The sequence below is a fragment of the Podarcis cretensis genome (genome assembly GCF_951804945.1).
Source record: "Podarcis cretensis genome assembly, chromosome: 6".
NCBI lineage: Eukaryota > Metazoa > Chordata > Lepidosauria > Squamata > Lacertidae > Podarcis > Podarcis cretensis.
In genome coordinates, this window is record NC_137175.1 from 72859610 (window position 1) to 72875228 (window position 15619).

The window sequence follows — 15619 nt, forward strand, 5'->3', positions numbered from 1 at the left end:
GCGCTTTTATGGCACTGTGTTGACTCTCCACTTGAGACTTTGATTGGAGTAGACCTCTGTGCAATAGTGATTAGTTCATTACTATGATGCTTCTTGGTTGGGTTATGAGCACCTCTAAGATGGAGGACTTCTGGTGATTCCCCATGTTCCTGAGGCTTGGTTGGCCCTCACCAGGGACCAAGCCTTTAGCGTGGCAGGCCCTGCCCTCTGGACCGCCCTACTACTAGAACAGAAACCATCCCTCCTGTTGGATGCTTTCTGATTTATTTTTTTGGTAGGCCTTTACAGCATGATTTTAACCAATCAGTATTTATTGACATTGTAAATGAAGTTTTTATAGATACATTGGTTGATATTTTTTTCTTACATGTTGTATTTTGCCTTGCTGTATTTTTTAAATGAAAGTGTGGCTTATAAACCTGTAAATAAAATAAATCCATAATTAAATCAATAAGAGGTCTGATAAGAGGTCTCTTTCTAAAGAGAAGATAGAGCCTCCTTTTCCCCTGCTAGACTCCTCCCCCCTCCAAAAAACCTTTTTACTGTAGTTAGTGAGGTTAGTCAGGTTACTGTAGTTACTACTGTAGTTACTGTAGTTACTACTGTAGTTACTCAGCTAATGGCATTCCCTCAGTTTTTCTCCCTCGTCTCTTCTGGTTTCTTGGCCTAATACTAAACATGCTTACCAGTATGCTAACATCAACTCAACTGGTCTATGTCTTCACCAAAACGTGAAGATATCATGTCATGGCTGACATGGAATGGACAATGTGGAAATAGTTATGTACTTAGAATGATTTAAGCTGTATGTAAAAGAGTATAAAAGGCTGTGTGAAATCTGCTATCTGTACAATACCCATCACTTACGGGACTGTGCTTTACTGCAGTGAGGTTGATAAAGAGAATTGTCTTGCTGGAATCCTTTGTTGCATTTCTTATTAAATTCCCTCCCTGGAATGAACCTGAGGGGTGGTTTTAGCCACTCCCTTGACACCAGGAAATATATCCCAATAAACTCAGTAGGCTTAATTTCAAATGAACTTGTTAAAAATTGAGATGTCAAGGCAGTTTGATGTGAGAGAGTTCCATACCTGGGCTGCGCCCTTGGAAATTAAACCACAAACCTGTGAGCACAGTTCCATCTTGTTTGTAGAATTTCTGCCTTTAATTGTGAAATCCTACAAAATTTAATTGTGAAATACGACAAGGTAAGAAACGGAATTATTACATGGATAGCAACACTCCTACTACACTCTGTTTTGGTGGGGAGGCTTCTTTGTTTCTTCTTTAAATGAAAAGCCGCGCTGATGATAATTATGACAATTGCTCAGGGTGTAAATCATTGCATAATTTTAATTCATACCAAAATGAGAACTGGCAGTGACACTACCTGCATGACACACCCAGAACATTATTACTCAATTGCACATATCCTATTGTGACTAATTGCATAATAATTAGTCTTTCTTAATATTCAGGCACACATTAACATTCTGTCTGGAATGCTTGCTCCCCCCCCCCGCAAAATAAAAAACAATGTACAGCTCATCAAGTATGTAGTGAACTGCTGCCAAGCTGGCCTTCAGGTTTAATATATTTTAAGTAAAACATTATTGCATACCCTACATATATCTGAGTAGATTTCTGGCATACCCCTCCTTCCTGCTTGATGTGTGCAAAGCTCGTTTATTTGATTCCTGCCCATTAATTAAACCTGATCCGGAAAGAAAATTGAATATATGTGCACTCTCCAGATCAGAACTGGTAAACTGTAGGCTTTGGATTCTTCCAACAGTGGAATGGAGAGGAGGCCATTTTGCCAATTCCCCTTGCAGCTGCTGTGTTTCCCATTATCTTCTCCAGAGGATTGGGTAACCCTTTGGAACAGTGTAGAAAGTGGAATGGGCAAAAATGGCCACCCTCCCCATCAGTTGAGGTTGGTCCATTAGGGCAAAGGGGGTACTGTCCAACCAACCTTAGTCTGCCCTCAAACAGCCCCCCCACGCTTTCCTAATTAACTAGTCCAGCAGGAACCACTAGCCATGACAGCTTCTGCCTCCTTAATCACAGTGTTGTGCTTGCAGAGCTAACCATGGAAGAGGATGGAAAGGGCAGACTTTGGTATTTCAAAGTTCAGTGAACCCCAGATTTGGCACCCCTCCCGGCCTCTTGCCTTCCATTCTGCTCAGTTCAGTAGTAAATCATAGTTGTGGCGCCCTGTGGTACCCCCAGGCTTGGCACCCAGGGTGGTGGAACCAGTCACGCTGCCCTAAATCCACTTCTGAGGACAGGGATAAAGCTAGAATGAGTTGCCCATGCCTGTCATTGGCTCTGGATCTGCCAACAGTTGGCCTCCCTAACTTCTGCCTTACCAATGCCAGTGTGCTCCAGTCACCACAGCCATGGGCGGAAGGCTCCCCTGCATCAAATAGCCTTCTGCTGGGTTATTGCTGGATAAAACCCTTTGGCTTCCACATCCAATTTAGAGAAGGTGTGATGCAAAACTTTGCATTCTGAATCTGTACCAGTATCTGGTTTATTATTTATACCTCACCCATCTGGCTGGGTTTCCCCAGCCACTCTGGCCGGCTCCCAACAGAATATTAAAAACACGATCAATCATCAAACATTAAAAAACTTCCCTAAACAGGGCTGCCTTCAGATGTCTTCTGAAAGTCAGATACTTGTTTATTTCTTTGACACCTGATGGGAGGGCGTTCCACAGGGCGGATGCCACTACTGAGAAGGCCCTCTGCCTGGTTTCCTGTAACCTCATTTCTCGCAGAAGGTCCTTGGCGCTGGACCTCAGTGTCCGGGCTGAACGATGGGGATGGAGACGCTCCTTCAGGTATACTGGGCCAAGGCCGTTTAGGCTTTAAAGGTCAGCACCAACAGTATAGTGGCAATGTTATTGTGAGAGGCTATCATACATGAATGCTGGAGGTGGGGAGGACTATGGCAGAGACTACAGGGAACAGAGGTTGAATAGCCAAGAACGGATTTTGGAAAATAGAGGATAGTCTCATTGTATGGACATCTCATGTGAAAATAGTTCCGACTGCCTCTCCAATGCTATTTTTGGCTGCTGAGAGACCAGAATGGGCATAGATTTATCTTATCATCATCTTATTAATTTGATTATTTATGCCCCCACCCATCTGGCTGGGTTTCTCCAGCCACTCTAGGTGGCTTCCAGCTGATCACTGCACTAGGCCCAATGCACAACTCTGCCCCCAGGATACCCAGTTTTGGGGCCTTCCATTGGCTGGTCCTGGCAGCATCCAGTTGACAGCAGTCTTGCCAGTGTTTATGATTGGCAGGTAGAAGGAGGGGTGCTGTCAGTGGAAGCCAGTGAGAGACTGGGCAGAGGGACACCTCTCCTCAAGTAACCCACCCTCCCCACTTGGTGAAAGGTAGATTTGAATTGCTTTGCTCATCTCATTGACGTCCATGTCTTTAATGCTCCAGTTTAATCCATCTGTTGTTAAAGCTATACGTGATGTAGGCTACAAATTTCAAAAGATTCCCAGCATTGTAGTGGAACTACTCTAAAGTAAGTGATACAAGGATTTCGGTTATATAGGCAGATTTGTGGGGGATGATAGTTCCAAATTTGTGACATTTTGGGAAAGATTGGCGTGGCACTTTTAAATAGCACTGGTTGTTTTATCCAGTTGCCCCAGAAAGGAGAAGGTGGGAAAGTAAGAGTAGCAGAGTAAACTTGGAGTCATTTATGTGTTTGGTTTTATCTTTCAAGTCCAAACGGACCAAAATCCTTGAAATCTATTTTGATCTTAAATTAAAGAAAAACAAACAGGGAGAAAAAAGAAAGAATTGCACCTGGCCCGACAAAAGTGACTTGTTTGCTTGACATGATTTCAAGTGGCTGGGATATTAAAACTCAGAAAAAAATGGGGTTTGTAATGGAAATGCTGACAGACTATTAACTATAGCATCGCTGCTCTAATAAATGGAATGGGCTGTCGTAATCTCTAGTTCATAAATATGCAAATACAAGACAGAGGATTTGCTCCAAAGGATGTCTCTATAATTTTAACTGACCTTTTCTGCTACTAAACGAGCCTGTTGCTTCTGGTTTCACACATTAAATACAAAGCACTGACTATTTTGCTTCCGGGATCTCAGCCTGTTTCTCCTGGAAAGAGCGTCAGAATTTCCACCTTGTTCAGTGGATGCAAAGGCTGGGCCCCAAATGTCAACACAAGGTTGAAAGTCCTGATCACTGAGCAAAAAACAACACACCCCTCCTTGGCTGTGAGCATTTTTGGTTTTGTACACATTCATATTCATGCCTAAATTGTTTGCTGAATTAATTATCCCCCCCCCTTTTTGAGGGGGGAATTGAAGTGCCTCTTTTCCATTCATGTGTCAAAGACCCTTCCGAACTGCCAAAATCCAGTCAGTCACTCGATGATAAACAGCCCATCAACACAATGATATCGAATTTGAACGTTTTCCAGTTTCCTGCTTTGGGCCAAATGGAGGTAAAACCAATGACTTAATATTTAATAACCTAAATGTAATTTGTTTTGTGTCTTCTACTACATGGGAAAGAATTGGACGGCGAGCAGTTTTGCAGATTTCAACCCCTCCCCCCTCCCCTTAATTATTTTAAGCTATTCATCCTGGTATCTGGCCCACTGATGCTCAGCCAAATTGCCAGCAGGGGAGAGATCTGTCCAATCCTGAAGCTAAATGAGTCACTGAGAGTCAATCTGTTTAGTTTCTCTTGCTGCTGGGGGCTCCTCTGTCCTGGCCTCCATGCTGCTCCAGTCAGTCAGGGTTGGGCCTCTTTCTCCATATCTCTGCTCTGCTCATCACAGCTGTTCATGGGTTCTGACTAGCTGGACACACGATCCCAGACGCTTTGATCTCCATGCTACACAGTTCTCGCTCGGATGGAAAATGAAGACATCCTGGCCCTCCGTAGGTTGCTGTTGAAGTAGTTTATCAGGCATCTAGATGGGAAACGCAACAGACAAAACGTTCAGTTTGGCGTACAAAAACCTTCCCCCCATTGTGTTCCCAGATCCCAAGGACAGAAGCAGAACCTTTTTCCACACAGGACAGCAGCCCAAGATAACTGCAGCAGCAGAGAGCTTTCCTCTTTCCCTTATAAGCCCAGACTTGTCAGAAGTATAATGCACACATAATGAAAACACGGTGTATATAATCTCTAAAGTGGAATGCGAAGGTCCTTGCTTGCCTTGCTAAGAAGCTAAAACTCCACGATTTCCTCCCTTCTTCAGAGTCGCAATTCAATTACGCAAAACTATGCACCAGTCTTTAAGAACTCCGTGTATGATTAAGATAACTGGTATTTTCATGGTAAATGATTAAATTAGCTGACACTGTTTTATGCTGAACTTTGCCATCGAGGCTGACATTTTTATGCACAGTACGCTGTAGACGGCTGGTAATCTAAACTGCTCTGCGCCTCTCATCTTTCAAAGCATTTCAACAGCTATAGAGCCATTCGGTTTCGGTTTATTTGCAAGAAGTTTGTGTCCCTACATTCTGGCATGAGAAAAAAAACCTCTTCAGGAATTAATCGTGCCAAAGGAGGCCAAGTGTGATGAAAGGAACTGTGGGGTCGTGCATTCAGCCTCACCCCCTAAGTTGCATGGCTCCTCTGGCAGCTGTTGTCACTATCAATGTGTTGAGGTAAAACTTCTGAAGTGGGAGCCCACTCTACCTGCAGGGGCTCCCCGCAAAATTTAGAACTGTGATAGCTTGGATTCTAAATTGTGTAGGAAACTTCCATTCCCAGACCTAGGCCCCCATTTCAGAAGTTATGAGCCAACACTGTGGGATGGGAGTAGCTACATGACTTTGGGTCGGTGGCTGGCTGGGGTTACATGCATGCGGGTGGCGCTGTGGTCTGAACCACTGAGCCTCTTGGGCTTGCCAATCAGAAGGTTGGTGGTTCGAATCTACACGATGGAGTGAGCTCCCGTTGCTTTGTCCCAGCTCCTGCCAACCTAGCAGTTCAAAAGCTTGCCAGTGCAAGTAGAAAAAATAGGTAGCGCTGTGGCGGAAAGGTAAATGGTGATTCCATGAGTTCTGGAACTCGTCATGGTGTCACGCTGCAGCAGAAGCGGTTTAGTCATGCTGACCACATGACCTGGAAAAGCTGTCTGTGGACAAACACCGGCTCCCTTGGCCTGAAAGCGAGATGATGCATCCCATAGTCGCCTTTGACTGGACTTAACTGCCCAGGGGTCCTTTACCTTTACCTTTTACCTTACATGCATAACTCTACAGCTCTTTCCACAAAGCGTGTTCTCCATAGCAGAGAGCACGTGTTGTGGTTGGGGGATACAAGCCACCCTGTTTGTTGCTGGGCAGATTTGGATAAAACCCAGACAGCAAGTGGTTAAAATTGGGTCGCTGGGGAGTTTTGATTGTTGCCAATTTGGAGGTGGTGTCAGAGCTTTTAAATACAGGACGCCCAATGTTGGGCATCCTCTTGGCTGTTTTGCACCGGATCACCTGCCCACCCTCCTTTTAATAGGTTTTTTTGTTGTTCACTTGACCTTGCTATGCCTGTCATGGGGTCGTCTGCCTTGGTGCAGGGGCCTGGTAGGAATTTTGCCATCTGGCTGATTGGCTGGTGCCATTTGGTTTTTGCCTACTGCGTAGCAAATCGTCACAACTTGTAAGGTTGGCGATTAGGCATTGGTTAAAATTGGTTGGTGGAGGGGTAAGTGCCTACCCCTCCAATGGTGGTGTGGAAGGGGAATTCCGTTAAAGGAATCCAGGGGCTTGCCATTCTTTTTGTCCTTGTCCCTGGCATCGGACTCGGGCCGTGCAAGCCCCACAGGAACATGAGGGTGAGAAGTGAGGGACTGATGCCCAGCTTCATTTCTCACCCAATACTTGTTTCTCACGTTGGAATACGGAAGTCAGTTCTGTCCCTGGGGCAAGGACAGATAGTCATAACCAATGCCTAAGCAACCACTCACATTTTTTGTATTTGAATAAAGTTGTGGCCAAAATTATGCCAAAAACCTAAACAAAAATTGTTGTGTGATGTGTGAATTTTTGGGGGGTGGAATTGGGAGCCTCAACACACAATGCTTGCCTTCCTAACACAAATAATGCTTGAATTGTTTTCAGCATATTCCTGCAACTGGCATGCACTTGTGTTTTTTTTTAATATTTTCACTCGTCCTTGAATGCCACTAGGCGATACAACTCAATTTGGCTCCTGTTGACCTAGTGTACCGCCTAAAATTAATCTTGCACTTTGCTAATATAAAGACGACGTCATCTTTCTTGACACCTGAGATGTGTGTTTTCAGGGCCCACCCTGTCCCTGTGACTGTAATCTGTTTTAACTGTTTTTAATTATGATTTTTAAATTGTTGTAACCCATGCTGGGACCTGCTGGTGAGGGCGAGTAATAAATTTATTATTAATAGTAATGTTTTCATGTTCAAATGAAACACCTGAAGAAGGTTTCAGAGTCTTATTGATCACCCATCTGTGGTTTCAGGAAGGAATATGTATTTATCTCTGCTGTTTATTGTATTTTTAAGTTGAAATTTTTATATTAACCCCTTGGACTGCCTGTAGGCTATGAATGCATTAAATTGAATTTTTTTTTTTTTTTTAATTGACTGATAGATTTTCCTGTGGGACAAATTAGCTGGGAGCTGCTGCTGGTGGGGAGACCCTGTATTTGTTTTATGTTCAATCAGATTGCTTTGCATTTTTTTTTTTTAAAAAAAACATTCTTCTGCTGAATATAACTAGATCAACAACATATGGCTTGGCTGTCTTGCTTGAGCGATTTGGAACTATGTTGTCTATAGAGATCAATCTCTAGAACACCCATTGTCTGCCAGAAGCAAGCAGTGATTTGGGTTTCATGGAATCATCCACTGACAGATCTTGTCTTTGGCTAAGGGATTTTAGTTCATTCTCCAGCCTGTGCCATTATAATGCAATTGCAATGTATCATACAAAGTAAAGATTTTGCTTATGAGCTGATGCGGTGAGCACAGGCCATCACAGCACCCTTAAGCAAGAAAATGCTGGGATCATGTGACCTGGATCTTGCATAACAGGTCAAAATGCTACAGAGGCCAAGAGACCTCTGCCCTGTCATTTGGTGCGAGAATCAGGCCATTCATAAATGTTTAGCAAAGTTTATTGGAGGCTTTGCTGCATGTCAGGATTTCCTAACCAGACTCTTTGCTAATCATAAACAACTGACTAGGACTAAGAACTCATTTTCTGTTTCCACACCTTGGATATTATCTTGGTCCCAACAGAATTAAATCTCCATTCTTGCAAAATACCTTGCATAGGTGAGGGAGAGGAGACCACACAGACCAAACAATGTCTGGAACAGTTCACAGCATCTAGGCAATACAGTGGTACCTTGGGTTACATACGCTTCAGGTTACATACGCTTCAGGTTACATACGCTTCAGGTTACAGACTCCTCTAACCCAGAAATAGTAGCTCGGGTTAAGAACTTTGCTTCAGGATGAGAACAGAAATTGTGCTCCAGCAGCACGAGACCCCATTAGCTAAAGTGGTGCTTCAGGTTAAGAACAGTTTCAGGTTAAGAACGGACCTCCGGAACGAATTAAGTACTTAACCCGAGGTACCACTATAAAAGCGCTTCTTTGAATGGACAACGTGTGTGTGTGTGTAAATCTCTCTCTCTCTCCTCTCCCCCCAAGAAACTAATGACTTTTAGATTAAAAGCATTAGGCAAATGTTTGATAACAGCAAAACTATCTGACTATCAGTGAAATGGTAGCTTTCTGACAGAATATTTGAGGCATTTGCTAATTCCGATACAAGTGCATGAGATCTACCTGTCCCAAACAAAAGTGCAGATGGGAACAGAGCTATCTGCTAGATCTTGTACTTCTTGGAATCTTGTGAACACAGTTCTAGGTTCAGTGGTTGGCCACTGTGAGAACCAGATGCTGGACTAGATAGGGCTTTGGCCTCATCCAGCAGCTTCGTGTGTTCTTATGTTCTTAATCACATAGAAGAATCGGGGAGAAACAAATGCCTAGAACCAGCTACCCCCAGTGTATGACCATTGTCAGTCAATTGCCATGGCCCACATTGTAGTGAGGGCTAATCCCTGGGTCCTATTTGCCCTCTTTTTCCTTCCTCCTTCCTGATGCTGCTTGCTCACTTGGCTTCTCTAAGGGCTCACCCACACCTACCTTTGATCTGCATACCTGGGCGCAAGTCCAGTCTTTCCAGGTTCATGTCTGAGAGTTTAATTTTTCGTCCCACTGCTTTCCCCGCAAAAACCCACTCTTTACTGTTGCAGCAGAGCAAATGGCAATTTGCGGAATTGCTGTTTCCTCCGACTCAGCGATAGAGAGCAAGTTTTCCTGGGGAAAGCGGCAGGGAGGAAAAAGAGGCTCAGATGTGGATTGGGAAACTGCAAACCAGTGCCCAGAAAGTCCAGGCCACAAGGTAAGTGATGAGGCCTGAGGGAGTGTTAGGCTTCAGAGAATCAGCTTCCTTTGCCCCTTGGCAGTAGATAAACAGAACAAAGGAAAATGAGTCTTCTTACCAGTTAGAAACTTTAATGATCACATTGAAGAGAATAAAGAACCCATATCCTAGGAATAGCAGTGCTGCCAATGAAGAATTCCACCCCCTTATGTACCTACCCACGTCACTCCTACGTCTTGTAATCTGAGCCTGTCCCCTCTCTCCTTTGTGTGCTTTCTTTTCTGTCATTTTCTGAGCTCTTCTCGACCTTGGGGAGGGCGCTGGAGGAAAGTTGTCCAAAGACTGTGAATCTCTCTTCCAGTGTTTCTCCTCCTAGCTGTACTCCCCATCCAGTACTTCCCAGCTTCTGCCTTCTGAACTATGCCCTCTGCAAACCACTGTTCCAAATCTATACTGTCCTCCTGCTCCTGGAAAGATTAAGGATCAGGAGAAAGGGGAGGCTCCCACCATTCTTCCTCAGCACGGTCCCTGACAGGGAGCGAGGGAGCAGGCAAACCAGCAAGAGAAGCAAGTAGAAAATGCAGTAAAGCTTTGTGTCTTATTTTATTTTATTTTATTTTATTTTATTTTATTTTATTTTTTATTTTATTTTATTTTATTTTATTTTATTTTATTTTATTTTATTTTATTTTATTTTATTTTATTTATAAGAGTGCTCACATACTGCCCCCTCACAAAATCTCAGAGTGATGCACAGGATTATGAAAAAAATTGCAAATCTAAATGCAGCATGGAACCATAATTGACATGACTGGCCATACAGTAAAAATTTAAACAACTGTTTAGGCACATCAGCATTGAAAAGGTCTTCCAGAGACACCTGATAGTCAGAAGTGAGTATCCCTGCCAAATCTCTGCTGGAAGGCTGTTCTGCGGCATGGCATTGGCAACACCCTTCCCACCAAGTGTTCCAGAAAAGAAAGGACATCCCTCTTTTTTTTGATGTGAGATCATGGCAGACATTTGGAGTGCTGCACTCTTACACCGCGATCTCATCCCTGAAAGAGCCACGTCCTGGTTTTTTATCTGAAAAAGTTGGATGGTATGCAGCACCAAATGCCTAAGTTCTGGTTGAGGCCATTTGGGTCTCTGTATATTCTGTGTCTCGCTCTCTGGAAGATAGTTCCAACGGGGCTCAGAGAAAGAAGCAATTGAGAAGGTTGTGGTGACAACAAGGGGAAGGAGGTAGACCACTCAAGGAAGGGATCCTAGTTGAGGGCATCTAGTCAAAATCCAGCTTCCCCACCCAAAAAACCCAAGAGGAAACCCTGACCCCAGCACTGCATAACACAATGATTTGTGGAGCTGTACTGGTGCCACAGCCAAAACGCCTCGTTCAAAGCATTTATTTTGGAGGTATGGAAAGTTTTAAGATAAGGGTGCCCTGCGCTCCAAAGCATTCTTCAGTGAATTAAATCCAAGCAGATCAGCAACATAGCAAATTAATAAGCTAATGTTTATCTATTGACCTACATAAAATATAGATAAATCATTAACATTGTCTTCCAGCGCAAACATATATGCATTTAATTTGGGGCCTAATGGGGTATGAGAAGGAGACATACGCTGCTGCTTTAATCATGCTTTTAGCTTTATTGTAGAGCACAAAAGCTGTTTTTCCATATTAGAAAAAGAAAATCATAGGAATAATCTGCTTCCTAATCCAATATGTGACAGCAATCATTCATTATAGAAGGAGGAGAGCAAAAACGGCAGTAACAAATGCTGACATATTTTTGAGGTAAAAAGAAAAGTGGGAAAACATCCAGCCCACAGGAAACACTTCCCAGCATAACGTGACAGTTTTATGGTATTATTAATTTGTAGGACTTGGACTTGCTTCACAATCTTTTATCGGCCCCCGTCCAATAGAGAGTCAATACATTTAAGCCCAACGAAATCAGTGAGAATAAGTGACTTGAGCCTGTGAGGCGTTTGGTTGGGAAGGAGCCAGTGAGGCAGAGACACACCCTAATATCTCATTGTCAGATTCTCCTCTAAGAGAAATTATTAGGATCAGGTCGCCATGCATTAAAAATTCTTCCATTGAATTGAATACCAGAAGAAATTAACATTTATCTGTTGACCTACAGAAATGGAAATTCACTCATTATTGTTGTCTTTCAGTGCAAACATGTAATGCATTTCATTTTAGACCTAATGGTCTAAGGAAAAGTGCCACCACTACCACAAAACCCCAGGGTGGAACAGCTTCCACCATATTGAGATGAATGAAAATTCTGTGGCTACATCCAAACCATCTCTTTAAAGCACAATTATATAATAATAATAATAATAATAATAATAATAATAATAATAATAATAATAGATTGATTTATACCCTGCCCATCTGGCTGGGTTTGCCCAGCCACTCTGGGCAGTTCCCAACAGAATGAAAGGTACAATAAAACATCAAACATTAAAAACTTCTCTAAACAGTTTTGCCTTTCAGATGTCTTCAAAAGTCAGATAGTTGTTTATTTCCTTGACATCTGATGGGAGGGTGTTCCACAGAGTGGGCACCTTAACCTACGGCAGCCGGTAGTCCCAGGTGTTCTCCCATCCAAGTACTAACTAGGTCTGACCCTGCTTAGCTTCCAAAATCAGATGAGATTGGGCGCGTTCAGGGTAGTATGGCCGTAACCCCTGCTCCCCTCACTGAACTACAATTCCCAGAGTCCCCTGGGAAGAGGGCTTGATTGATAAACCATTCTGGAAGCTGTAGTTCTCTGAGGGGGAATTGGAGTCTCTTAACAACGTTCACCCCCTGCGTTGACCCCATCCTGCCCTCAGCCAGCACCTGCCTGCCTGTCTTGCTATTTACAATCAGTCCAGAGGGTGGAAATGCTATTTACAATCAATCCAGAGGGTCAACTTCCTGCTCCTTAATCTCAGGGCTTCTCAGAGGCGGATTTAGGATAGCGTGACCAGTTCTGCTGCACAGAGTTTTAAAACACAGACATGGAAATTGTGGATAAGCCATCAGCATTGCCCTTGCAGATCTCAGCAGGGAAGAGGATGGGGACAAAACTAGTTGCTTCTGCCCAGACCCTCCACGTGTCCCTATTTTCCAAGGATAGTCCTGGATTTACAGAAGCCGTCCCAGTTTCTGATTTGAACGTCCTGTTTTTCCTTAGGACACCCCTATTTTCATTGGAGAAATGTTGGAGGGTATGGAATAGCCCCAGGGCTTTTTTCCAGCCAGAACTAACTGGAACTCAGTTCTGGCAGCTCTCAGGTGGGCACTATTGCCACTCTAAGAGAATGAGGGAGGGGTTCGTCATGAGTTCTAGAGTCCATGAGTTCTAGGGCCCTGCTCCCCCATTTGCCAATCCTGGGTGCAGGCTAGGATCTGGCTCCTGGTAGGCAGCACAGGCTTAGGTCCATGCCATCTATCTGGAGAGGAGGTTGAACCTGAGATCCCAACATCGGGGCCTTAGAAGGGCCTCTGCCGTTCTGCAATGCCGCCACACCGAAAGGGTGAGCAGACTTCTAGAAAAATAGCACTGGACATCCCTATTTTCATTGGAGAACTGTTGGATGGCATGGAAAGGTGTCCCTATTTTCACCTGAGAAGTATTGGAGGGTTAGTCTGCCTGTCATTGGCTCTGGCTTCGCCTGCTGTTGGGCCTTGCCTCCTTCCCTAGTACAGTGGTACCTCAGGTTACATACGCTTCAGGTTACATACGCTTTAGGTTGCATATAGTGCTTCAGGTTGCATATAGTGCTTCAGGTTAAGAACTTTGCTTCAGGATAAGGACAGAAATCGGGCTCCGGCAGCGCGGCGGCAGCAGGAGGCCCCATTAGCTAAAGTGGTGCTTCAGGTTAAGAACAGTTTCAGGTTAAGAACGGACCTCCGGAACAAATTAAGTACTTAACCCGAGGTACCACTGTAAGTCCCAATGGCTGCCAGCCACCACTGGAGTTAACCAACGATCCAGGCCATATTCAGTTACCAGGCTCTTGTTTCCAGTGGAATTGCTAATCATTTACTCTGAGCATGAGTGCGGAATGTGAAATATCTCCGGCTTTAATATATTTTACAAGACAGTCTTAAGATATTTAATTCACTACCGGATAGTGATTGGCAGTCCAATACGCCTCTGCATGCTTTCACTTTCCTGACTTGACTCCTGTAAGCGGCTCTCCCAAAACGAATAGGCTGCAATTATGGAGATTCGGAAATCTGCAAAGCTAGTATATTTGCATCTTCTTTGTTAATCATGGCCTAGTGTGATGGATGTGGTGTGTGTGCAAATAAAATAACATTATTCTTCTTTCAGCTGGAAGTTAAATTTATTAGCAATTAGAACTGGGGTGGAAAAAAGAATGAGACCCACTTCCAATTCCACCCTCAAAAATTACACTTAAGAGTTTTATAGCACAACACACTTTTAGAAAAAAATAAAATAAAGTTTCTAGTGCTGAGATTATTTCTCCCCTAATTAAATCAGGGCTCTTCAGCCAACTATGAGAACCAAATTAAAATGTTGGAGCCCATTCTGTGTCAACTGTTTACAATGCCTGTGCTTCTCTCTGCCTCCCCAGTTTGGGAGTCCTGGTTTGAGGCAAGCCTTGGCCATGTTTCCGCATATGAGAGGGTTAGATCAAAGCATCTCCTGTTATGGTCATGCTTCTAATGCGTGGCAAAGCCTTTCAGGTGTGTTGTTCGCAGGACTCCCCTGGCACACCTAGACTGGCATTCCAGCAAAACTGGCATTCCAGCAAAACAATGAGTCGATTCCATTTAGGAACGTGCCTTGGACTGCGGGTATTCCTGATTATACCATGCAAAGAGAAAAAACTGATACTTGGCATACAAATCAGCATCATGTGAATGGAAGCTTTCATAATAAGAAAAGGACAGAAAATAAAAGAAGTAAGTTTGTATCCATTAAAGCAAGGCTTGAAGTCAATAATATTATTAAAACACCACTGATCATAATGGGTGATATCCAACTAAGTCATATTCAGAGTAAACCCAGAAGTCAATAATATTATTAAAACACCACCGATGATAATGGGTGATATCCAACTAAGTCATATTCAGAGTAAACCCAATGAAATCAATAGACCTAAGTTACTTAAGCTTGATGATTTTGATGAGTCTACTTTCAGTGTGACTAACATTGGAATACGTGGAGTGGGGGCTGCTTTGGGAGCAAATGTCTGTCCAATGTGGCTTACGATCAGAACATCAAAGGATAAAACGAACAGTGAGGCAACATCCTAAAAACACTAAAGATTAAAATAACAATGATACAAAATCTTAAGACTGGAAAGCAACAACTCAGCAACACTTTATTTACAGAGCCAGGAAGAACATAAGTCAACCAGACCTCCAGCAACAGTAGCTAATAAAGACCTGGAAGGCCAATTGAAATAGGCAGGCCTGTATCATAGCCATTCTGGGGCTGGGGCAACCCAGTCAGATGGGCGGGGTATAAGTAATAAATCATCACCATCATCATCAAGGCTTTTTTTCAGCTGGAACTTGCTGGAACTCAGTTCCAGCAATTCTCAGGTGGCCGCCATTGCCTTTCCAAGAGAGAGGTGCTCATGGTGAGTTCTGTCACCCCTTTTTCTAGGAAAAAATAGCACTTATTATTATTATTATTATTATTTGATGCAGCCCCAATGGAATGGAATACCATAGCTGTGGAGCCACCACAGAGCAAGACTTCTCCTTCAGGGCAACCCACCTTACTGACCTGGGAAATGCACACACCATAAGAACTTCTTAAAGTACAGGCAGGATGGCATGGGTGAAGACAATCCAATCAATTGCTTGAGATGGAACTGTTTAGGGTTTTAAAGGTCATGACTAGCACTTTAAATTGGACCTGGAAACATGCTGATAGAGTAGAGATGTTAAAAATATTGACCATTTCACCCCCCAGTAAGACTCTGGTAGCTGCGTTCAGGAGAAGGAGCATCTATGAATTTAAAGACAGCCTTGGAATTGTCTCATCTAGATATGACCAGGACACACATCACTGTGGCAAGGCCCACCTTCTCTATATAGAGTGCAGCCAAAGCTTATAAAAAGCTGTGAATGCCTATCCTAGTAGCATCACATCAGAGGCAAACACTGAGCCTT

General features: G+C 43.5%; 1 protein-coding gene across 4 annotated transcripts in view; it reads right to left on the reverse strand.

Moving 5' to 3' along the window:
- The window catches only part of LOC307218855 (uncharacterized protein), a 278451-nt gene that overhangs the window by 25068 nt on the left and 237764 nt on the right, over positions 1-15619 (reverse strand). For 3 of the 4 annotated variants that reach the window (XR_013840041.1, XM_079981795.1, XM_079981792.1), the window contains one exon: positions 1334-4979. The exons of the other annotated variant lie outside the window; for it this stretch is intronic. Coding sequence is in view for 2 of the 3 variants with exons in the window: in XM_079981795.1 (XP_079837921.1) it covers positions 4901-4979 (79 nt within the window). In the remaining variant the exon portion in view is untranslated. Of the gene's footprint in view, positions 1-1333; positions 4980-15619 lie in introns of those variants that run through there. 4 annotated transcript variants of the gene reach the window in all.